This window comes from Protopterus annectens, chromosome 11.part0 (genome assembly GCF_019279795.1).
Source record: "Protopterus annectens isolate FY-2018-M chromosome 11.part0, PAN1.0, whole genome shotgun sequence".
Taxonomy (NCBI): Eukaryota; Metazoa; Chordata; order Ceratodontiformes; family Protopteridae; genus Protopterus; species Protopterus annectens.
In genome coordinates, this window is record NC_056745.1 from 513,928,149 (window position 1) to 513,954,447 (window position 26,299).

Consider the following 26,299-nt stretch of genomic DNA (forward strand, 5'->3'; position numbering starts at 1 on the left):
TAATTTCCAAAACATCTCCAATAGATCCAAAGAAGTCTCAATTCCCATTTACTCATATCTTCTCAGACCCATTATTGATTGTAATACACCTATTGGCATGTATTTATGTAAACATATCACACAACTTGAGAAACCAGAGATTCTTATTAAAAATATTAGTGGCCTCTAAAATCTTGGTTATCAGGAGAGACTGACAGCCATTTCTCTGTACTCAGTCTGTTACCAACTCCTCAATGGAGATCTGTCTCTAGCTTTTGTCCCATGAAAGATTCAACCCTATTTGGCCTCCTGTTGCTTCACAAACTAATCAAATATTCTGGCAAAGGAACTAAACATTCATTTGCAGATATACAAGACACATTGGCATGATTAGATTCATATCCCAATGTATCCCTCACTTCTGGAACAAACATCCCCTATATAAACAGAGTAGCACTCTTGCCACTTTCAAGGTAAACCTAGATAATTGAATGGGCAACCTCAAATTCTCCCCAGTCTCTTGTCTTCTCTCACATTAAGGTTAGAGAGACATTTTTGATAGGTTTTATTGGCTAGGCTTGAAATGGTCTGCAGATTGACTAGTTTACCTATGAACTCATATTTGGGTGCAGGGTAGGCTTTGTGTGTGTGTCTGTGTTTGTGTGTGTGTATGTCAATGTGCATCTGTGTCTGTGTGTTGTGATTTTACGTGCAGTATGTGCAGGTGTATTTTTCACAAGTTTGATTTGTCAGTTTTGTTCGAGAAGAGTTCTCTTTTGAGAACTTTGAGTACTTCCAAAAACAATTTAGGACTAGAAATTGCTTGTGCAACATGGCAGCAGTACTGCATGTAATAATATAAAAAATCTACCATACCATTTATGTCCACTACAAGATGTGAGCCTTTCCTGACTAAACTCCTAAATGTTAAAAATTATTTATAAAAAAATAAATAAATAAATGTTTCCTGCCTTTCCTGGAACTAGTGTAGTCCAGATACAGCTTTGCTGTATCCAGGACTGTGTGTAAGCTTCTGAGCGGTACCAAAAAGACTGCTCTTCAGTTTTTCTCTTAGATCTGCTAGTTCTCTCCTCTCCTGCACTTTTACTAGCTTATTAGTCTAGCACTTTACCAGACTTCTTGTAGCAATTATTGTAGCACACAAAACTGCTACCAGCACTAAACATTCTACAAGGAAATCGTTCCAGTACTACTTATTAATGCCCACCCCTCCAGGCATGGCTAAAGGTCAGTTCCCTCTGCTTTCTCCTATTAACCTGGTGAGCTTGGACATCCTGAGGCCATGTAGCAACTGCCTCATGTACACTGACAACCCTCTCCCCTTACCTCCTAACACTCAGACTTGTGAGAGATGCACTTATATATCCAAATTGGAAGCCACGCACTCTCCAGCCAAGACTGGAATAGCTGGTCAAGAGGAGAAGGTGAACACTTGCACCACACCACATGGACCACACAGCCCTCCAGAACAGACGCCAGCACTGCCTTCACATAAAAACACAAACCACACACCCACCTTCGTGGAGGCAGTCAAAAAAATCTACCCAAACAGCAGAGACCTCCAAGGCAGAAACAGACTTGACCACCAAAACTCAACACTAATTATGAGATGCACAAATCTCCTAAACAGTGTGCCACTCTACCAAAGCCCCTAAGGCAAAACCCAACACACTAGTCATAGGTGACTTGATAGTGAGGCACACTGGTGTCCCACTCACTAGGTTGAATAAGGAGAGAGTAACAGTCAGCTGCTTATCAGGTGCCAGGATCCACCTCATAATGCATGCACTCAGGTCCCTCAACAACAGGTACAACTATGACTCCGTCATTGTACATGTGGGTGTGAATGACCTGAGATGTGCGTCCCTGGACTACATGAAAAGAGAAATGGAGGAACTCTCGGATTATGTAGCCCAGGCAGGTATGATCTTAGCCCTGAGCAGCCTCCTACCATCACCCATAATGATACCACAGTACAAGCAGAAAATGATTGATTTCAACAATTGGCTAAGTTTCTGGTGTCATTCTAAGGGTATCCAGTATCTGTCTGCTGGGGATGACATGACTGACAGACCTCCGTGTTTTGCCAGAGGTGGCCTGCATCTGTCACCCCTGGGCTTCTGGATACTGGCCAAGGCTCTTGCCACCCCTATAGTGCCTTTTTTAGGCAGTGTTCCAAAGCCCAGATAACCAAAGTAAAAGCTATAAAGAAATTCAATCTGAGGGTCATGCTGCTCATCGTTAAAGTCTAAATCTCAAAATGCACTCACTCGAAGCACTCCTTAAAATGGAGAGCATCGACATTTGTGCTGTAACAGAGACCTGGTTCAAGACAGTAGAAAGAACCCTTGCACTACCAGGCTATAACTCATTCCACACCTTTCGGTCCCAGAATTTGAACAGAAGCTCCAAAGGCGGTGATGTTTCCATATCCATAAAGGATGCACACACCTCCATACCCGTAGCCCAACATAATGCATCTGAGATACTTCAGGTGCAGCTTACATTCGGTTTGACAGAGATTCCGGTCATAGCCTGCTATAGGTCCCAACCATGACCCAAGACTCGCACTCCACGTTCCTAAGTACCCTGGAGAATATTAATGTCCAACCTAACACGCTCATACTGGGCGACTTCAACTACCCCTCTATTAAGTGGGAAAACTACTCATATACTAATACACTTACCCAACGTTTTCTGGAATTCATTAATTCCAATGCCCTGGACCAGCTCGTTCTTACCCCCACTAGAGGTAGCAACATCCTTGACCTGGTTATTACTAACATGGGTGGCCATTACTCTGGACCAGTATTCAGCTCCTCCCTGGTTAAATCTGACCACAAACTAATCACCTTGGAAATCCACATCCCTCCCACCCCCCTTGTAAAGGTAACCACCATGAAAAACTTCTCTAAAGCTAACTTTGGGCTCCTAAAAACAGAGGTGGCTAACTTCACAGCACCCATGCAATTGGAGAACAGGTGCATACCCGCCAAATCATACACTAATGCCCTGTACGAACACGTACACAAATGCATGGATCTCGCCATACCCAATAGAACCAAGACGCTCTCCTCCAAAAAAAGGAAGCCACTCTACTGGCCCCTGCCATAAAGTCTACAACAGGTGGAGGAAACTGATGTGAAATAAGGTGAAGTCGCAAGACAGGAAAAACTCCCATATCAGCCTTAACAAAAAGTTGAGATCCCTCATGAAATCCTCTGTAGCTAGCTACAAGAACAGAATTACAGCAGATAGTTAAGACAACCACAAGGCCTTCTGTAGTTAAGTAAAGAATCTCCATGGCAGTACCCAGATTTGCCCAGAGCTGTTGCACAATGGCACCTCCTATACTGAGCCAACAGATATTGCCAGTATACTAGCCGACAGATTGTGCCAACTTGACCCCCATCCCAAAGAACCAATCACAATACCAGTAGATTGCCAGGCACCCAGTATTACTGCTGCACAGGTTAAAACAGCACTGTCCAAGGCCAAGAATACAGCTTCTATGGGACCTGATAATATCCCTGGCTGTGTTCTACATGAACTGTCACCTCACCTGTATGCCCTGTTCAATCACAGCCTCACCTCAGGCTTTGTCACTACCGAATGGCGCACTGCTAAAGTCATCCCTCTCCACAAAGGAGGAGCAAACTACAGACCCTGTGAACTATCACCCCATTAGCCTGACAAGTCTGATGTGCAAAGCTATGGAATGCATCATCGTGGATCTAATAAACAAGAATTTAGGGAATCTCCAAACTCTGGATCACACACAATGTGGTTTTTGTGAAGGGCAGATCATGCCTGCTCAACCTGGTCGACTTCTTTGAGTCAGTCACCAGAGCTGTGGATGAAGGCAAGGTGGTTCATACAGCCTACCTTGATCTGGCCAAGGCCTTTGATACCATTCCCCACTCAGGAATCCTAGAAAAACTCACTAAGCTAGGCATCAACCCCTATATCACTAGCTGGGTTGCAAACTGGCTTGCAGATAGAACCCACAATGTGAAAGTAGCTGACTCCAAGTTAGACTGCTGAGCAGTCACAAGTGGAGTCCCACAGGGTTCGGTCCTGGGTCCTCTCCTGTTTGGTATCTACTCAGAAGTCCAGGCCAACACTAATGGCCTCTGGCTGACAAAGTTCACAGACGATTGCAAGTTGGGAGCCATAATTAACTCCCCAAGTGATGTTGACATCCTACAGAAAGGCCTCACTTGAGACCAACGACTGGTGTCAGAACCATGGCCTTAAGCTCAATGCCAAAAAATGTGTTGTCATCTCCTTTGGGAAAAACCCAGTTCAAATGAATCACCACATCAATGGTAGTCTACTGAATACAGAAGGCATTATAAGAGATCTGGGAACACAGGTTGACTGCAACCTCTCTTTTGACCACCGCATTGCCATTGTGGTCACAAAGTCCTATGTGGCACATCTTATTGCTAAGGGTTTTGCATCCAGGAAGAAAGAGGTCATTATCTCCCTCTACTCTTCCCTCATTAGGCCAATCCGTACAATGCCTCATTTGGCATGTACCTCTCTACACACCTGCAACAACTGGAGAGATCGCAAAAGTACCTCACTAAGAGGATCCTAGGCCTTAAACACTTGTCCTATATGGACAGACTCAAAAAACTCCAACTATTCTGTCCCTCATATCACCTACTTAGAGGTGATCTCTGCTTGACTTACAAAGCCATGTTTGACTCAGCTCTGTTAGAGACGCTACATTTAAAGAATTCCCAATCCCTCCACACTACATGCCCCAGAGACCTCAACCTCATTACCACAATCAACGGAACAAGCTGGTGGGACAGGTTCATAACCCAGAGATTGCCCATGCTATGGAATAGACTTCCCATACATTGTCAAGCGGAGCACCTTACTGGCCGTCTTCAAAAGAAATCTTGATGAGTGGATGGGAAATAGAAAATTCATCCCGGGGATCAGTCCAGTGGCTCTACTCGATAGAGGCACTGGGAACTAAGGTCAGGTGGCATGATGCCAGGGTAATCCTATGGGCTAGGCTTGTAAAGGCTCCAGGGCCATTAGCCTAGTACAAACCTATGAACCTATAACAATTGCCAGACCTCGACTAGATAAACAATTAATTGACTCTTAAAGGAATTTGAAACTATCTTTATAAACAGGAGAATATCTTTGGTGTTATACTGAGATACCTTTCAGAAAATTTTCATACCACTTTTTACTTTTCTCACTAACTTCCATAACTGTACCCTATTTACATATTCATTTCTTTCCATGAGGTCTTTTTCAACCCTTCTTTTCCCTTGTTTCTATATCTCTTCGTATCTCGCATAACAATTTTCCTATTAACTTATTCTCCCTGTTTTTCACATTACTAATAACCCAAATATATGCATTGATGTTAAAAGAAAACTGCATTTTTCAGACAATAACCCCTTTCTTCTTTTTTATTTCTCTTTTAATACATCTTAAACCCTATATAAAACTGAAAGATTTTTTTCATAAAATTCACCCATTTTCATATGGTCTTCCCATAATTTTTTACACTCCAGCGTAATTTCTTCTCTCTTACTAACTTCACCAATTAACAGTTTTATTCTGTTTCCTTATTTTATTGTATCTCTGTTTTCACCTGTTTTACTACACAGCTCTGTGATTACAAAACTTAACAATTTCCACACCTCCTTATATTTCTTCCTTTCCATTAGAACATATTACATAATCTGTCTCGGTTTTAAATATCCCTTTCTGTCTGCTCTCTTTTTTTTCTGCCTGTAATCCTTTAAATTTTATAACTTAATTCTGATCTTGTGCTGTTTTCTCCTTCTCCTTCCTTAAATTACACTTAACATTTCCAATTATAAAATAAAAGTATTAACCAAAATAATTTTTGTAAAACCTCAAACATTTTCCTGTGTTTCATATTTGTATATGGATTAATTGCAAGTACTCTTGCACATTTTATCTTTCTTTATATCACACATCATCCTACTAGTATTACTATGGTAAAATGTAATATTTTTATTTCCTCATTTCTTATTAAAATCCCTCTATCTGAACATTCCTCATTCCCTGATCCTATAATCTTGTTTCCCCACAATGTCTCAGTTCTATCCTTTTTATCTTTTTAAACACATCTTGTATCTATTAAACATAAAATTTCTGTATCCACCTTAATACACCATTTATTTACTATCAGCCTCTACATTTCATTTTTAATACTGCTCACATTAACACTTAGTAATGGAATAACATAAGGATACAATTGTTTTTTGCTTCCTTTTTCCAACTTTTATTTTTCGTTTATAGGTGTGTACTAAGCTAATGGCCCTGGAGCTTTTACAAGCCTAGCCCATAAAATTGCCCTGGCATTGTGCCACCCGATGTTAGTTCCCAGTGTCTCTATCAAGTAGAGCCACTGGAGTGATTCCCCGGGGTGAACTTTCTATTTCCCATCTACTCATCAAGATTTCTGTTGAAGAGGGCCAGTGAGGTGCTCTGCTTGACATGTATGAGAAGTCTGTTTGATAGCATGGGCAGTCTCCGAGTTATGAACCTGTCCCTCCAGCATGTTCTGTTGATTGTAGTAATGAGGTTGAGGTCCCTGGAGCATGTGGTGCAGAGGGATTGGGATTTCTTTAGCATTTTTAACAGAGCTGGGTCAGACGTGACTTTGCAAGTCAAGCAGAGATCGCCGCTTAGTAGACGATATGAGACAGAATAGCTGAAGTTTTTTGAGTCTATCCATGTAGGAAATTTGTTTAAGGCCTAGAATCCTCTTTGTGAGGTACTTTTCTGGCCTTTCCAGCTGTTGCATGTGTCTAGTGAGGTACATGCCAAATGGGGCATTATACTCGATGATTGACCTAATGAGGGAAGAGTAGAGAAAGAGAGATGATGACCTCTTTCTTCCTGGATGCAAAATCCTTGGTAATGAGATGTGCCACAGAGAAGGACTTTCTGACCACAGTGGCAATGTGGTAGTCGAAGGAGAGTTTTTTGTCAACCTCTGTCCCCAGATGTCTTATAACGCCTTCAGTGTTCAGTGGGCTCCCATCGATGTGATGATTAGTGGGAACTGAGTTTTTCCCAAAGGGGATGAGGACTCATTTTTTGGCATTAAGCTTAAGGCCATGGTTTCGACACGAGTCATTGGTCTCAGTGAGGCCTTTCTGTAGGATGTCTACATCACTTGGGAAGTTAATAATGGCTCCCAGCTTGCAGTCTGTGAACCTGGTCAGCCAGAGTCCCTACGTGTTGGCCTGGATTTCTGAGAAGTATAAAGAGAGAAACGGCTTCAGGTAAAACCCAGGTGCACAAAACCAGAACTATATATAACGAAAAATACACCGAGGTACCACACAATAGCGTCTTTAATAACACAAAAAAATAAATAAGAACAGTGGTAAGCGCTTTCACAAAACTAATTGCTTCATCAGACAAGAAAATAAAACACTCCATTGCGTATATACAAATGGAGCCATTGACTCAATCACTGATGTCATAGGTCAATTAAGGCATTAAAGCTATATAAAACTTATAAATGTAGAAAAGGCTACATATAGAGAAAACTGCATATAAAACACATATAAAATACTGCATGTAAATGCATATAAAAACTACATACAAAACTATTGGTAAAAGACCTAAGTAATGTGCATAGATATAAATACTATAGCTATGAAAAACATAGATAAAAATAAAAGGCTAAAAATCTGGATCTAGTCATAAAATCTATCTACAATATGTATGTATAACTAAAAGTAGTCTATGTCTCTAAAATATAAATATAAGTGTATGAGATGCCTAAAATTAAACATGTTTGAGGCGTCTTGCTTTCAAGAAAGGAACCAAGGAAGTAGAGCCATTAAGGCCTGGATATTCATCTGCATTCAATTTTAATGATCCATCTCTGTTCACAGCTTTCAGTAAAATTTTCTATATCCCCTCCTCTAATGTTTTTGTGTATTCGCTGTAGCACAAAAAACTTAAAAGAATGTGAATTATCTGTATTAATAATATGCTGGGCGAGTGCATTAGTAGGTTTCTTATTTTTGACATCACGAAGATGTTCTAGAATTCTGTCTTTAAGAAATCTATTTGTTTTACCCACATAAAACACCGGACATTTCTGACAAAAACAATAATAGACAACATCAGTGCTCTTGCAATCAGCATAAGTATTAAGCTGTAACTGAAAATGCTTGGTGGGGTGGACATAGGTATTTATACTGTAAATATAGGGGCAGGCACTGCATGACCTGCAAGGAAAAGTGCCCTGACGTGAAGAAGGGATGGCTTTCTTAGGCACATCCTTATTACATAACTGTTTCTTGAGTGACATATTGTTATTGAAACTGAATAGTGGATCTTTACAGGTGATAACCTGCAACTGTGGTACCTCTTGTAATAGGTGCCAATATTTCTTAATTATGTCAACATATTGGTTGACGTCACTTGCAAACTGTAACACTACTCTAAATTCATTATGTGGCCTAGAGTTAGATGGCTTATTACATGGAACTAACTCGTTGTTGTTAAAATAAGGTCTACATTTAGTTGATCTCATATGCCATGCATCAGATATAGTTTTATCAATTTCATCAGGTTGGTATCCTCTAGCTATACACTCAAATTTTAAATTATTTAATGCCAGTAATGCATCCTCATCATCATCATGTAATCTTAATGTCCTATAAACTTGCCCTTTTAATACATTTCTCGGGATGTGCCTGGGATGCATACTAGTTTTGTGTAGGTATGTGTTCTTTCTGGTTGGTTTGTGGAAGATTCTACTCTTAAAGCAGTTAAATTCAGCTTTAGCTAGATGTACATCAAGAAAATCAATCTCAGCTGCAGATAGCCGGTATGTGAATTTTAAAAAGTCAGTGGTGGTATGCAGATAATCAACAAAGGATGCAAAATCTAAACCATTGCCATTCCATAAAGTAAAAACATCATCCACAAAACGTACATACCATAACACTTGATGTAAGAAAGGATTCAAACCGGAGAGTATATGTGTTTTTTCCCAGCAGACTAGCGCAAGGTTGGTATAGCTATTTGCACAAGGAGTGCCCATAGCCACGCCAACCTGTTGCAGGAAAAATTTCTCTTCAAACATAACAACATTATTCTCTAATATAATTTCTAAGAGACTTCATACAAGTTGTATCTTGCTGTTTGAAAAGCATCTATTTGTTGACAGGAAATTTCGAACCATTTCAATACCCCAAGTATTAGGGATACTGGTAAATAATGACTCAATGTCCATTGTAACCAATACAAAATCAGTGTCATTGGTAATAGTGTCCATCCTGTTATGTAACCTTTCAAGGAACATTTTAGTATCTCTTAGAATGGTATGACAATTCTCTAATAATCCATGTATTGTACCTTCAACAAAGATGGATAAGGGCTTGGTGCACCACCCAGCCCCTGACACTATGGGACACATTGGTGGTGAGACCAGGTCTTTATGTACCTTAGGTAAACCATAAATTCTAGGCATAGTGGGTTTGAGAACATTAAAATAATTAAATAATGGTTTGTCTATCAATCCAGTAATAAGAAGATCAAACATAAGAAATGACACTTTATCAATAATAGCATTGACCATAATTTTAGAGACTGATTTATGTTTCATTGTTAAGTAAAAGTTTATACATTTGTTGTAGATACAATTGTTTATCTAATAAAACAATGCCTCCTCCTTTATCAGCCTGTTTAATAACTAATGACTGCAAATTCTTTAGCTCTTGTAAGGCTCTTTGTTTGTTAGGAGTGGGAGTACTAAAGTAATAGTCACTAGAATCATGCTCACCTATGTCCCTGAAAGATAGTTCACAGATATCTAAAAACTTTTGAACACCTGGTGGGGTATTCGGGATAAAACTACTAGGCTGCCTGTATACATTAGTCCTTGTTCCCGACTCATTAGGAAACATAGATTTCAATGATAAATTTCTGCCTAGTAGCTTTAAGTCTTTAATCATTTCTGTTACATTGGCTTTTTTTGCTGGTATAAAGGACAAACCTTTGTTTAATAAATTAATTTGGTCAGTATTAAGTTCAAAAGAAGAAATGTTTATGACCAAAAAGTAAAAAAAACGCTATCAGTATTTTTTCCTGCTTGTCTCTGAGCACTCGCTGTTATAGACTTATACACTTATATTTATATTTTAGAGACATAGACTACTTTTAGTTATACATACATATTGTTGATAGATTTTATGACTAGATCCAGATTTTTAGCCTTTTATTTTTATCTATGTTTTTCATAGCTATAGTATTTATATCTATGCACATTACTTAGGTCTTTTACCAGTAGTTTTGTATATAGTTTTTGTATGCAGTTTTTATATGCATTTACATGCAGTATTTTATATGTGTTTTTTATATGCAGTTTTCTCTATATGTAGCCTTTTCTGCATTTATACATTTATAAGTTTTATATAGCTTTAATGCCTTAATTGACCTATGACATCAGTGATTGAGTCAATGGTTCCATTTGTATATAAGCAATGGAGTGTTTTATTTTCTTGTCTGATGAAGCAATTAGTTTTGTGAAAGCGCTTACCACTGTTCTTATTTATTTTTTTGTGTTATTAAAGACGCTATTGTGTGGTACCTCGGTGTATTTTTGGTTATATATAGTTCTGGTTTTGTGCACCTGGGTTTTACCTGAAGCCGTTTCTCTCTTTATACATATTTATTTTCTTTTATTCGGCACAAGGAGACACACGTCGATGGAGGATATACCTGCTGAGATACCCCTTGATGGTCATCACCAACGTTTTCTGAGGATCCTGGAAGTACCAATTAATCCACTTTTAAATGTGGACTCTCAGGCTTTTCAACAGGATGCAAATGGCACTCAAAATCTACCGGAATTTTTTTTACATTACAAGAACTTAGAGAATCTTATGTATAAATACAAGAGTCTGCAATGGCAGCGCCTGCACCTGCAAGTCTCCCTAGAATCCAAAATCATCCCCCAAGGCCTGAGAGTGCTAAACATGCCCACCTATGGAAATACCTATTCCGGTCCTTTTACGTAAATGGCAGGAACTGAACCTACAATTCAGTGCTAAGTAGATGGAATTACTGCTTGAATTTTTTTCTCCCTTAGAATTTGAGATTAAGACTGAAATAATTGCTTTGGAATCAAGAATTAATGAGAATTTCTCCAATGATTTTACTTTCCTTAAAATGAATGAACTACAAGAAAACATTCTAATATATGAGAAAAAATTACAAGCAACAAAGTTATCCAAACTGAACAGGGATAAACGGGACTTCGCAGCTAATAATGTATTTTCGTGGCCAAAGGAACAGGTAAATAGACAAACTGCAGTCTCTATTGTGGCTAGAAATATGCACACTGTTTCTTTAACTGAACATTCTACTAGTTCAAATGAACACCCAACAGGAAACTGCTAAAAACAGCACCTCTGGCTTTTCAGCTACAGAAGTTACTGATACAGTAAGAGTTCACAACGCTGACACCTTTATGCTTATCTCTCCTACTCTGGCTAATAAACCAAATGTTTCTAAGGTTATTTCAACTGAAACTGGGGCTATTCCTAAGAGAAGTTGTTCTACAGCACCCTCGACTACATTGCTAGTCCCATTAAATCCTTCTATAACAGCCAGTGCTGAGAGACAAGCAGGAAAAAATACTGATAGCGTTTTTTTAGACTATCTGAAGAAAGGAGATTTCCCTCTGAAAGCAGCTTTGCCCTACAAGACTTTTACAAAGAACCAGCAATACAGAGGACAGCCAGCCAGGCTGAATCAGCAAGAGGGAGCAGGCCAAACACCCAAAAGAAGAAGAACTTAGATACAGGTTTGGTCATAAACATTTCTTCTTTTGAACTTAATACTGACCAAATTAATTTATTTAACAAAGGTTTGTCCTTTATACCAGCAAAAAAAGCCAATGTAACAGAAATGATTAAAGACTTAAAGCTACTAGGCAGAAATTTATCATTGAAATCTATGTTTTCTAATGAGTTGGGAACAAGGACTAATGTATACAGGCAGCCTAGTAGTTTTATCCCGAATACCCCACCAGGTGTTCAAAAGTTTCTAGATATCTGTGAACTATCTTTCAGGGACATAGGTGAGCATGATTCCAGTGACTATTACTTTAGTACTCTCACTCCTAACGAACAAAAAGAGCCTTACAAGAGCTAAAGTATTTGCAGTCATTAGTTATTAAACAGGCTGATAAAGGAGGAGGCATTGTTTTATTAGATAAACAATTGTATCTACAACAAATGTCTCAGGAACACCAAGCAAGGATCACCACGATGTTTGAAATTCAATTATTCATCTTATAGTAGCAATTTAATAGTAGCAGAATTAATTAGAGAGAGCTTAATTTCCTGCTCTTCCTGAATTAATTGGAAAAATTAAATATAAATAGAGAATCACATAGATCTCCTTAAAGAGATATGAATCACAATGTTAAAAAAAATGTTAAAAATAAAATTAAATTTAAAATATCTGTAATTAAAATCAAATAAAAATTTATAATATAAAAATAAAAAAAAAAAATTTAAAAAATAGATTAATTAAAAAATGCTAAATAAAAAAATACAAATAAAAAAATGAATTTATAGTTCCAGTTCATACAGTACATCACATATCTATTAGCTATTTATTATGTAATGATGAAGTGGAAAATGGAAAATGTTTGGAATTATATTACATCTCTAAATATTGATGTTATTTAAGAATATATATTATTTACAAGTATACTTAAACGTATGTATGTCTATGTAAGTATTGTAAAGCATAGGCAGAAATAGTTCAATACATATAAAGAAACGAACATACAGAAAAGTTCCATAGTTTTTTATGTATGCTGAAATTTATTTATTTATTTAATTATTGTTATATCCTGAGATAGCTATCTTTATTTTGTCTTGATATTAAACTACTTATGTTATAGTGTACTACCTCTACTTGTAAATATATAGATATTATAGTCAACTAAGAAGCTTCAATATAAATAATCACATAAATAATTTGATAAATACTTCAATAAATAGGCTATATAAATAAATTTCTGTAAATAACTATATTAAACAAATAAATAAAAGAATAAATAGATGAACTATTTTATTTTATCTTGTTGTGCTTGTTGTTGAAATATTCAATAAGATTATATGTTCTTACAAAAAGGAGACCAAGCATCTTATTTCTATTATATAATATGCAATTGGTCTTAAAAATATTAACGTGAAGCTAAAACAGGTTTGATATTAACTGCGCTATTTAAGCCTGGTGTTATATGTGCCTTTAATCTTAGGATCCATTGCAGCTCAACGTTCTCGAGGTGTAACATATTATCACCTCTTTTCTTATTGTTCTTCACTATTTGTATCACTCAAAACTTAAAATTGTGATCAGGAAACAGACCAATGTGTTTGGCTAAAGCATTCGTTTGTATTTGTTTTCTTATTTCATAGATGTGGTTATAAATATGGTCTCTCAATCTCCTTGAGGTTAGACCTACATAATATGCATTGCACTCTTGACATGTAGCCAAATAAATCACATTGGTGGTATCACAAGTGGCATGTATCTTAAATTCATACTTATGATTTAGATCAGGTACTTCAAAGACTACGTTATTTGTAACATAAAAGCACATACTGCATTTATTACAAGGCTTAGTTCCTGTTTGAGTGCTCTTGTATCCAATGGAACCAGGCACTAATTTTTCTTTACAAATAAGTCTTTTTATATTTTTGCTGTTTCTGTAACAAAATGTGGGTGTACTACCTACCAATGCTTTAACTTCAGGATTTATAGTCAATACATTCCAATTCTTCTTTAGTATAGCCGTAACATTATGATTATCATTGGTGTATCTGGTTGTAAACGGGACCTTAGTTCTCATATCACTATAATTTATTTTAGATCTTATATTAGTGGTCTTTTTGATGATCTTTTTATTTGCTCGTTCAACCTTATCAGCTTCTCTAGATCTAGGTTCATTAATATTATTATTTATAGAAAATTCATTATTAATGTTTTCTATTAAGCTTAGAGGATAACCTCTTTCTAAAAATAGGTCACTCATAATAGCAAGTTGTTTATTACGTTCTCTTTCCTTACTACATAGTCTACAGATCCTACTATACTGATTTCTGACAATATTATGGAAAATGTGTCTTGGATGCATGCTGTTGTAATGCAGGATCGCATTTTTCCAACATTCCTTCCTATATAATTTCGTATTTAAACCACTTTCAATATCGAATATCGTAACATCAAGAAAATTAATGGTGTTGAATGAAAAATCAAGAGTAAATTCAAGAAATTTCATAGTGGACTCAAAGTAGCTTAAAAGTTCTTTCAAGGAAGGTATCTCACCCTTCCATAATATAAGAATGTCATCCACAAAGCGTCTGTACAGAATCATATTATTCATATATAAAGTGTTGAATATGTGTTGACACTCCCAATAATATATATCTACAACAAATGTATAAACTTTTACTTAACAATGAAACTTATAAATCAGTCTCTAAAATTATGGTCAATGCTATTATTGATAGTGTCATTTCATATGTTTGATCTTCTTATTACTGGATTGATAGACAAACCATTATTTAATTATTTTAATGTTCTCAAACCCACTATACCTAGAATTTATGGTTTACCTAAGGTACATAAAGACCTGGTCTCACCACCAATGTGTCCCATAGTGTCAGGGGCTGGGTGGTGCACCGAGCCCTTATCCATCTTTGTTGAAGGTACAATACATGGATTATTAGAGAATTGTCATACCATTCTAAGAGATAATAAAATGTTCCTTGAAAGGTTACATAACAGGATGGACACTATTACCAATGACACTGATTTTGTATTGGTTACAATGGACATTGAGTCATTATTTACCAGTATCCCTAATACTTGGGGTATTGAAATGGTTAGAAATTTCCTGTCAACAAATAGATGCTTTTCAAACAGTAAGATACAACTTATATGCAGTCTCTTAGAAATTATATTAGAGAATAATGTTGTTATGTTTGAAGAGAAATTTTTCCTGCAACAGGTTGGTGTGGCTATGGGCACTCCTTGTGCAAATAGCTACACCAACCTTGCGCTAGTCTGCTGGGAAGAAACACATATACTCTCCAGTTTGAATCCTTTCTTACATCAAGTGTTATGGTATGTACGTTTTGTGGATGATGTTTTTATTTTATGGAATGGCAACGGTTTAGATTTTGCATCCTTTGTTGATTATCTGCATACCACCACTGACTTTTTAAAATTCATATACCAGCTATCTGCAGCTGAGATTGATTTTCTTGATGTAAATCTAGCTAAAGCTGAATTTAACTACTTTAAGAGTAGAATCTTCCACAAACCAACCAGAAAGAACACATACCTACACAAAACTAGTATGCATCCCAGGCACATCCCAAGAAATGCATTAAAAGGGCAAGTTTATAGGACATTAAGATTACATGATGATGATGAGGATGCATTACTGGCATTAAATAATTTAAAATTTGAGTTTATAGCTAGAGGATACCAACCTGATGAAATTGATAAAACTATATCTGATGCATGGCATATGAGATCAACTAAATGTAGACTTATTTTAACAACAACGAGGTAGTTCCATGTAATAAGCCATTTAACTCTAGGCCACATAATGAATTTAGAGTAGTGTTACAGTTTGCAAGTGACGTCAACCAATATGTTGACGTAATTAAGAAATATTGGCACCTATTACAAGAGGTACCACAGTTGCAGGTTATCACCTGTAAAGATCCACTATTCAGTTTCAAGAACAATATGTCACTCAAGAAACAGTTATGTAATAAGGATGTGCCTAAGAAAGCCATCCCTTCTTCACGTCAGGGCACTTTTCCTTGCACGTCATGCAGTGCCTGCCCCTACATTTACAGTATAAATACCTATGTCCACCCCACCAAGCATTTTCAGTTACAGCTTAATACTTATGCTGATTGCAAGAGCACTGATGTTGTCTATTATTGTTTTTGTCAGAAATGTTCGGTGTTTTATGTGGGTAAAACAAATAGATTTCTTAAAGACAGAATTCTAGAACATCTTCGTGATGTCAAAAATAAGAAACCTACTAATGCACTCGCCCAGCATATTATTAATACATATAATTCACATTCTTTTAAGTTTTTTGTGCTACAGCGCATACACAGAAACATTAGAGGAGGGGATATAGAAAATTTTACTGAAAGCTGTGAACAGAGATGGATCATTAAATTGAATGCAGATAAATATCCAGGCCTTAATGGCTCTACTTCCTTGGTTCCTTTCTTGAAAGCAAGACGCCTCAAACATGTTTAATTTTAGGCATCTCATACACTTATATTTATATTTTAGAGACATAGACTACTTTTAGTTATACATACATATTGTAGATAGATTTTTATGACTAGATCCAGATTTTTAGCCTTTTATTTTTATCTATGTTTTTCATAGCTATAGTATTTATATCTATACACATTACTTAGGTCTTTTACCAATAGTTTTGTATGTAGTTTTTATATGCATTTACATGCAGTATTTTATATGTGTTTTATATGCAGTTTTCTCTATATGTAGCCTGTTCTACATTTATAAGTTTTATATAGCTTTAATGCCTTAATTGACTTATGACATCAGTGATTGAGTCAATGGTTCCATTTGTATATAAGCAATGGAATGTTTTATTTTCTTGTCTGATGAAGCAATTAGTTTTGCGAAAGCGCTTACCACTGTTCTCATTTATTTTTTTGTGTTGTTAAAGACGCTATTGTGTGGTACCTCGATGTATCTTTGGTTATATATATTTCTCAGAAGTAGATGCCAAACAGGAGAGCACCCAGGACCCAATCCCTGTGGGACTACACTCGTGACTGGTCGGCAGTCTGACTTGGAGTCTGCTACTTTCACACTGTAGGTTCAATTTGCAACCCACCTAGTGATATAGGGGTTGATGCCTAGTTTGGTGAGTTTATCAATAATTCCTGAGTGGGGAATGGTATCAAAGGCCTTGGTCAGATCTAGGTAGACTGTATGAACTGCCTTGCCCTCATCCACAGCTCTGGTAACAGACATGATCTACCTTTCACAAAACAAATTGCATGGGATCGAGAATTTGGAGATTCCCTATATGCTTGTTAATTAGGGCCATGATGATGCGCTCCATAGCCTTACATATCAGACTCATCAGGTTAATGGTGCGATAATTCCCATGGTCTATAGTCGCTCCCCCTTTATGGAGAGGGATGACTGTAGCAGTGTGCCATTCAGTAGGGCCAAAGCCTGAGGTGAGGCTGTGATTGAACAGGGCACACAGATTTGGTCCCAGTTCACTTTGTAGTTCATGTAGAACACATCCAGGGATATTGTCTGGTCCCATGAAAGCTGTATTCATGGCCTTGGACAATGCAGCTTTAGACTGTGTTGCAGTAATTCCGGGTGCATGGCATTCCTCTGGTATTGTGATTGGTCCTTTTGGGGGGGGGGGGGTAAAGTTGGCACTGAACCTGTTGGCTTAGTATAGGAGGTACCATTGTGCAGTAACTCAGAGCAAACCTTGGTATTGCTATGGAGATTCTTGATATAACTATAGAAGGCTTTGTGGTTGCTTTTAGTATTTGCCACAATTCTACCTTCATAGCTGGCTTTAGAGGTTTTGATGGGGGATCTCAACTTTTTTTGAGCCTAATAAGGGAGTTTTTACAGTCTTGGGACTTCACCTTTTTCTGCAACAGTTACTTCCTTTCGTTGTAGAGTTTATTAATGGTAGGGGACCACCAGATTGGCTTCCTTTTTTTGGAGAGCATCTTGGTTCTGTTAAGTATGGCTAGTTCCATGCATTTATGTACGTGTTCCATTATTATTTATTTATTATTTATTATTATTATTATTATTTATTATTTATCTATTTTCCATTGACATGGGTGCTGTAAAGTTAGCCACCTCTGTTTTAGGAGCCCAAACTTGGCTTTGGAGAAGTTTTTCATGGTGGTTACCTTTGTGGGGGGTGTGGGTGAGACGCGGATTTCCACAGTGATTAGTTTGTGGTTGGATCTAACCAGAGAGGAATTGACTACTGGTGTAGAGCAATGGTCGCCCATGTTAGTAATAACCAGGTCAAGGATGTTGCTTCCTCTAGTGGGGGTAAGAATGAGCTGGTCCAGGGCACTGGAACTGATGAATTCCAGGAAGCATTGGGCTAGTGTATTGGTGCATAAGTAGTTTTCCCAGTTGATGGAGGAGTAGTTGAAGTCACATAGTATGAGAGTGTTGGGTTGGACCCTAATAGTTTCCAGGGTGCTTAGGAACATGGAGTGAGTCTTGGGACATGGTTGGGGACCTATAGCAGGGTATGACCTGAATCACTGTCTTACCCAATGTTAGTTGTATCTGAAGTATCTCATATCTGTTATGCTGGGCTACTAGTCTGGAGGTATGCATATCCTTTATGAATATGGAGACAGCACCTCTTTTGGAGCTTCGGTCAATGTTCTGGGGCCGAAAGGTGTGGAATGAGTTATAGCCTGGTAGTGCAGGAGTGCTTTCTGCTGCTTTAAACCAGGTCTCCGTTAAAGCACAAATGTCTATATTCTCCATTTTGAGGAGTGCTTTGAGCAAGTGCATCTTGAGATTTAGCCTTCTAGCATTGAGCAGCATGACTCAGATTGCATTTGTTTGTAGCTGTTACAGTGGGAATTTGGTCTTTGGAACATTGCCTAAAAAAGGCACTATGGGGTGGCAAGAGCCTTAGCTGGTATCTGGAAACCCAGGGGTGATAGATGCAGGCCATCTCTGGCAAAGCATTGACGTCTGTGAATCATGTTATCCCAAGCAGACAGATACTGGAACCCCTTAGAATGACGCCAGAAACTTAGCCAATTGTTTAAGTCAATCATTTTCTGTTTTTACTGTGGTATCATTCTGGGTAATGGCAGGATGCTGCTCAGGGCTAGGGTCATACCTGCCTGGACCACATAATCTGAGAGCTCCTCTGTCTCTTTTTATGTAGTCCAGGGAGGTGCGTCTCAGGTCATTCACACCCACATGGACAGTGACAGAGTCTTACAATGGATATAAAAAGTGTACACACCCCTGTTAAAATGCCAGGTTTTTGTGATATAAAAAAATGAGACCACAATAAATATCAAAACATTTCCCAAGTTTAATGTGACCTATAACCTGTACAATTCAGTTAAAATACAAACAAATCTAGGGGAAAAAATATAAAAAATAAACTTAGAATAAGCTGGTTGCATAAGTATGCACACCCTTAAACTAATACTTTGTTGAAGTACCTTTTGATTTAATTACAACATTCAGTCTTCAGTAGGAGTCTGTCAGCATGGCACATCTTGACTTGGCAATATTTTGTCACTCTTCCTTGCAAAAGCGCTCCAAATCTGTCAGATTGTGAGGGCATCTCTTGTGCACAGTCCTCTTCTGATCACCCCACTTTTTTTTTTTTGGATTTAGGTCCGGGCTCTGACTGGGCCATTCCAAAACTTTAATTTTCTTCTGGTGAAGCCATTCCTTTGTTGATTTAGATGTATGCCTGGGGTCATTGTCGTGTTGAAAGGTGAAATTCATCTTCAGCTCTCTAGCAGACGCCTGAAGGTTTTGGACCAAAAGTGACTGGTATTTACAGACAAGGAGAAATTTGATGAGGGAAGTTGCCCTTCTCTTTGGAGGAGAGGAAGTGAAGAACTCTCCGGAGCTACCAGGGGATGCTGGAGGGTTCATGCTGCAGTTCTGGGATCCCCTGATTGAGAAGAGTGCAGTAGAATGGGAGAGAGGAGTAGGAGAACTTACCAAAGAAGTTAGGCAAGTACTAGGTTAGCTGCCCCAGTAGGCCATTTTAAGCCTAGTCAATTTCCATTGAAGAGAATCAAACCCTGTACTTTATCTGTGAAGTAAACACTTTAACCATTATTCCAGTTCCCAATAACTGTTATAAAACTGGAATGTGTAGGACTGGACACAAGTGCTGATAAATTTGATGAACCAGGCAGAGCCAAAGGAGGAGAAGCAGCTAGATGGAATGATACGGTTGAAGGAGTATTACAAAAAGAACAAAAACAGAGATTGAAAACATGAACAACTGCTGGTGAAGGGAAAACAATGCATGTATTCTTGGCTGATGAAGTAGCCAGTTTTCAAGGTTTACCTCTGCAACATCTTCAATAAAAAGTCTTGTTACACGAAAGAAGTTATACCGATCCAGCAAGGGAAGGAAGAATGTAAAAAAGAACTGAGAGGGGACAAACAGTTGCATTTTCTCACCAGTCACAGAGAAGATGGACAGTGGTAAGAATAAAAGCTAAACATGGTGGCTGTTTGAACAGGTATGACAGTATGGGTAGTATTTTGTCACTAGGATTTAACATTAGCGATATAAAAGTATTAATTAATTTGGAAGCTTTAAATATCACTTCACAAAAATTTTCAGGTTTTAACATGCTGGTTAAAATTGACTGAGGCTGAAAAAGAAATGCAGTTGCACTGTGGAAAGACTATTTATTTCAGAACTTGGAACTGCAAATGTAAAATAAACTATTGGTGCATTTTAGGACTTAAGTTATGGATGAGCATGAGATAAAAGTGCATTTTTTTTCACTGTAGTTAAGTACATAAAATTTAAAAATATATATGTGATGAAAAGAAATGTATGGACTGGTGGTTATGAAATGTGAGTAACTATGGATATTAAGGATGGGAAAATTCAACATATTTTGAATATAATAATTAGAAATGGTAAAGAAGATTTGTTTGGTACTGGGGTAAACCCGAAGTATGTTACTTCTGCGGGGGTGAAAATCATTTCGAACAAGACTAACAAACAAAGGTGGGTGTGACCAAGGCAGGGAGAAGGGATACAGCAAACAACGGTAAGCCTTTATGTAGAAAATGTAAACAATTTGGACACTTATGGTTTGACTTCCCCTTATTAGAAAAGGAAAGAGTAGATGAGAAAAGCTCAGAAGAAAGACAAGCATTAGAAAATATTACAGAAGATACTGAAAGAGAAAGTGTTATGGGGAAGAGGACACTGAAGAAAGGTTAACAAAGAGGGATCTGGAGAAGAAATAGTTCGAAGTGAGGTTATAAATACACAGGAAGAGAACAGATTTGCAATTTTAGAAAGCAAAGAGGAAGAAGAGGGAGAAACAGGGTCAGAAGGAGAACAAGGTAGTGAAAAAGCAATTGGTGGGAGTCTCAGGAGAAGGAAAAGAAAAATAAGATCTGGAAGTAAAACACTTACAATAAAGGAAAATGTGATCTAGAATCTGAGCATTAAATGTGAAAAGCAAAGTGACATAGCAATGATTTTAAAAATAAAAAAATGGATGTTTTTGGCTTGCTAGATACTAGATGAAACAAAAAAAAGGAAAAAAATACAGGCAGTATGGAAGGAGCAAATTGTTTGATCACTACAAAATGAGGAATGTTCTAGAATATGAATTATAAAAGTGAAAAAAGTAAGAGTTTTAGATGTAACAATACTAGTACCTCAAAGGGTAGTGATATGTGGTATGAGGATGAGACCAAATGCATAAGACTAATAGTGATTTATGCACATACCAATATGACAGAGAGAACAGTTGTTTGGTAGAATAAAAAAAGTGTTAGTAAATATGACAGTGGTGATGGCAGGAGATTTTAACTGTAACCAGAGGAAGGAAAAAGGGAAAATAACATAGGATATTAAGATGTTAATGAATTTAATAAAATGTGTAGATTTAAAAGTAGGAAATAATAGAGAATGGACATATAAAAGGGGAAATTTTGACTGAAATTGATTATATAATTTATTCTAAAGACATGAAAGAAATAACTGGGTAGAGATGGTACAGTTTTCAGATGATAGAGTAATATGGAGTAAAATAGGGGAAGGTACAAATTACATGGAGATGGCCAGTGTAATTTGTACCTTCCCCTATATCATTGTCTGCTCAGCAAGAGGTTCTCCGGTTTGATTCTCAGCTGGATTGCCTTCTGTGCGGAGTCTGCATGTCCTCCCTGTGTTCACATGGGTTTCCTGTGGGTGCTTCGGTTTCCTCCCACATTCCCAAGACATGCTGCAGGTGGATTGGACACTCTAAATTGGCTGTAGGGGTGAATGTGTGCATGTCTGCACCTTCTGAGGAAGGTTGGGCACCAGGCTGACAACTCGACACTGTAAAACTCTACTGCCACTCATTCTACGGACCACTGATTCACTGTGATGACACCTAATGGGAGCAGCCAAAAGGAGAAGAAGACAAATTACACTAAGATAAATGGAATTTTTGGGAACAATACATGCAAAATAATGTTCAGGAGGAGGAGTGAGGTTTAAGGGAAGGCAGGAATGGAGTGATGTAATGTTGGACTGAAAGAAAAAATGTAATACAATGTATAGTGTGTGTAAATGGAAAAATGTTAATTGTTAATATGATTTTTCTTTTCCATTAATGTATGTATGTATGTATGCCTATGTCTTAAGCAATATTTTAATAAACCTGTTTAAAATAACATACTTAGTTTTTTGTGATTTGTTACAAATAGGCTATCATCATTTGGCTGTGCTACTGCTTGTCAAATGACAAGTACCTGAGGAACCAACTCACTGACAACAACTTAGCGAAGCTGAACTGCCAAATCACTGTTTTCTATACCTTTTTTTTGGGGGGGGGGGGATTTCTCCCTTGTTTGTGTAGTGGCACCATGGAGATGATATATATATATATATATATATATATATATATATATGTAAGTTTGCTTACATCATGGGGTTGAATGTTATGTTTAATAAAAGCTCAGCATTCTGTTATTGCTACCATTAATATCTGTTTTGAAAATGGGTTTTATATAGCATACGTTCATCGGCAGTCCTTAATGCTTTAATGCATATGTTTGGCAGGTGTTAAGGGACAAGTCCTGGATGTCAGTGGGAATCCAATCTCAGATGCAGTTGTGCAAGTTGAAGGAAGAGCTAACATTTGTCCTTACAGAACCAATCAATATGGAGAATATTACAGACTTCTTTTGCCTGGAGAGTACACATTTATTGTAAGTTTACTGTAGTTATAAATATTCATTCCAGATTTTGTTTCACAATGAGTGGATTTGTCTGTTAAATTTGTTCTTGTTACAAAGCCAGCATGGTACATGCATGCCCACATTCTGACTTCATTTGTAGAGTTAGTATAACTGTTCCATTTAATACAGTTGCAGAAAGTAATAAAATATTTACAGCTTACTCAGTTGCAATGGTGAGGGAAATATTTACAAACATTTTGAATTTTGTGCTGATAGAAAATTAGTGTGAACATCCCGCCAGTGGTTTAAAATATAATATGTGGTATAAATGACAAATGAAGACTAGTCCAGTATGGAAACAGACTATATTTCCAAAATACCTTTAGTTTCACATATCTGATATGCCTTTGTTCTCTGGCACTATATTATGATGATTTTATTTAGTCATGGGCATTTCTCCCTCCTTTCTTACATGTCTGTATTACACTTGCACAGCTATGCTGTGCTAGGTTAAAGATGTCTTTTTGAGTTTAATATACCATCCGTGTAGTAGACTGTTTTAGGCATACACAACCTTTTATATGATAAAGTCATACAAATTGCCTTTTTCACTGCATGCCTCGCCATGTGTACACATCTGTCTCAGTATACTTGTATATCTCTTTTTCTAAGACCTTTCAATGCCTGCATGTTGCTTGCCCCCCCATGAAGTACTCATAAGTTTTGTTCATGCCCTCATTTGTAAACGGATTGCTTTGGATAATCAACCCTAAGAATTTTAAGTGAGCAATTCTCTGCAGTGTAGAAAATACTGGAAATGGTACTGCTGTTACTATGGTATAAGTAGATGGGTGTGTCATTTTGCAATTAAAAAGTATATAGATTGACTGTTATGACATTGGCTTCTCACAGAAATGTGAAAAATACATTAAACATGTACAATGTGTACATCATGTGTCACCAATGCAAAGCATGTACTCATACCTCTCAACTTCTTTGCTCAAGAATTCTTGCAAAAAAATAATTGGGGAAAAGTCCCCAAATCATGGGTACCTTTCTAAGTATTACTCTAAATAATTTAAAAAGTTAATAGAACAGCAGGTTGTAAATCAACAAGTATTTTCTCAGAAAAAAAGAAGTATAAAACTCTGTCTGGCATTAGTGACTGGATAAAATCCCAAATGATTTAACAGAAAATAAAAAAAAAAGTTTGCAAGGAGCAGGTCAAAAATATGAGGCAAATCGGGAATGTTCTGTGAAATTCTGGATAGCTGTGAGGTATGTATGCATGCATTTTTGTATACAATAAAGTTTATGTTGATTAGTACAAAATATGAATTTACAGTATAAAGCATGCCTTAATAACAGTGTGTAATTCAGTTTATTTTCTGAACAAATGATTCAGTATATGTACTGTTCTTGTGTACCATGCCATTTATAGTATACATGAAAAATGAATGTCTATTTTAACATTAATGCATGAATATGGTTGTATTTATGATACTAGCAGTAAATATTGAACAAAAGTCAGAAGGTATTTACTTATTTATTTTACATTTGTTTACTGGGAAAGTCTGACATGACACAGATCCTTTTTCAGCGGAGGCCTGGGGAGAGAAGCTCCAAGAGAAACAAATAAGCCCAGTGAGACGTAAATACATACAAGACAGTGGTTTCAGACACAATAAGCAGAGCAACAGTAATTTACATAAAACATGGTTGTCTGCATTTAGTGGCTATATCTAAATTATTATGTGCAGTTAAAGTGAAACTACCATTACTGATCACGCTAGCAGAGTAAGAGTACTGATAATAGAGTGAAAAGGGGGAATAGGTTAGCCAGGGGAGTTGCAGGTGCAGAGCCAGGTACGTTGCGTTTTAGAAGTTTTTTAAATTGAAGTGTTGAGGAGTTCATTACTAAGGAGTTGGGTAGATTATTCCAGTGTTTGGAAATGTAGTTGGAAAAAAAGTGATTCACCTGCTGAATTGTTAGCTTTGGTTGTATGTAGAAGTAGTTTGTTGCTGGAGCTAAGGGGTCTTGAGGAGGAATATGGCTGAATGATATCTTTGAGCGCAGGGGAGGGGTTCTGATATAGTTTTTTGTGGGTGAAGGTAAATTGATTAAATTAGAGAAGTTGAGGGAGTTCAAGCCACTTTAACTGCTTAAGTGATGAGCAGTGGTGTGACTTGCATGAGGCATTATTGGCAGACATGGAGATTTTATTGTAACAGGCTTCAAGTTTGGCTAGATCCGTCTTGCGGAGGTTTGTTAAAATTGGGGAGGCATACAGGAGAGTTGAGAGGAGGTGGGTTCTAGCAATGATAGCTTTTGTGTTGTCAGAAATCTTCTGTTTCTATATAGGAGGCCTAGTTTCTATGAACTTTTTTGATGGACTGGGCACTGTGAATATCAAATTTCAGGTTATTGTCAATTTCCACTCCTAGTAATTTTGTATGGTTTGTTGGGGTGGTAATAGTTTTATTTTTAGAGAGGATACTGAAGGTTGTGGATGGGGAGGTGTATCTGGTTGAGTAGAAGAGAAGAAGCTTTGTTTTGTTGGGATTTAGGATAAATTGGGAGCTAGTGAACTAGGATTCCACAGATAAGAAGGAATCTTGAGTAATGGTATGGAGGTCTTTGAGGGAGGAAGCTGAGCAAGTCAGGGTAGTGTCATCAGTGTATTGAATTACTGAGGCCTGGGGTGTAGCCGAGTGGAACTGGTTGATAAAAAGAGAAAAAAGAAGAGGACCAAGGATGGAGCCTTGGAGAACCCCTAAGGTGACAGGGAGAAGTGGTGAAAGATCTTGTTGCCAGCACAGACAGCCTGTTGAAGTTGTGCTAGGTAACTCTGGAACCAGGTGATAGTGGGGTGACTGAGGCTAATGGAGGAGAGGACATAGATGAGTTTGGAGTGGTTGACCATGTAAAAGGCATTGGACAGTTCCAGGAATATGGCTGATACAAATTGACCATTGTTTCTATGTTGGTTAACTGTGTTAGTAAAGGACAGTAAGGCTGTGGTGGTGCTGTGAGAGGGGAGAAAACCATGTTGGGTATTAGGAGCTTGTGTGTAAGGAGATAGTCCATAAGTTGGGTGTGTGTGGCCCTTTCCAGAATTTTTGAGAGGGGGGACAGAATTACAATTGGGTGATAGTTTGTTAGTTCAGTGGAGTTGCCTCCTTTGTGTAAGGATAACATGTGGGAGATTTTCCAAATGGTGACCTGTTTATAAGTATGGATACAGGGTATGCAATT

The 26,299-nt window shown here is 37.5% G+C and overlaps 1 protein-coding gene across 1 annotated transcript in view; it reads left to right on the plus strand.

Moving 5' to 3' along the window:
- The window catches only part of CPM (carboxypeptidase M), a 767,990-nt gene that overhangs the window by 611,165 nt on the left and 130,526 nt on the right, over positions 1-26,299 (plus strand). The window contains exons 5-6 of the mRNA XM_044087221.1: positions 20,973-21,080; positions 22,925-23,073. Coding sequence (XP_043943156.1) covers positions 20,973-21,080; positions 22,925-23,073 — 257 coding nt within the window. The remainder of the gene's footprint in view (positions 1-20,972; positions 21,081-22,924; positions 23,074-26,299) is intronic.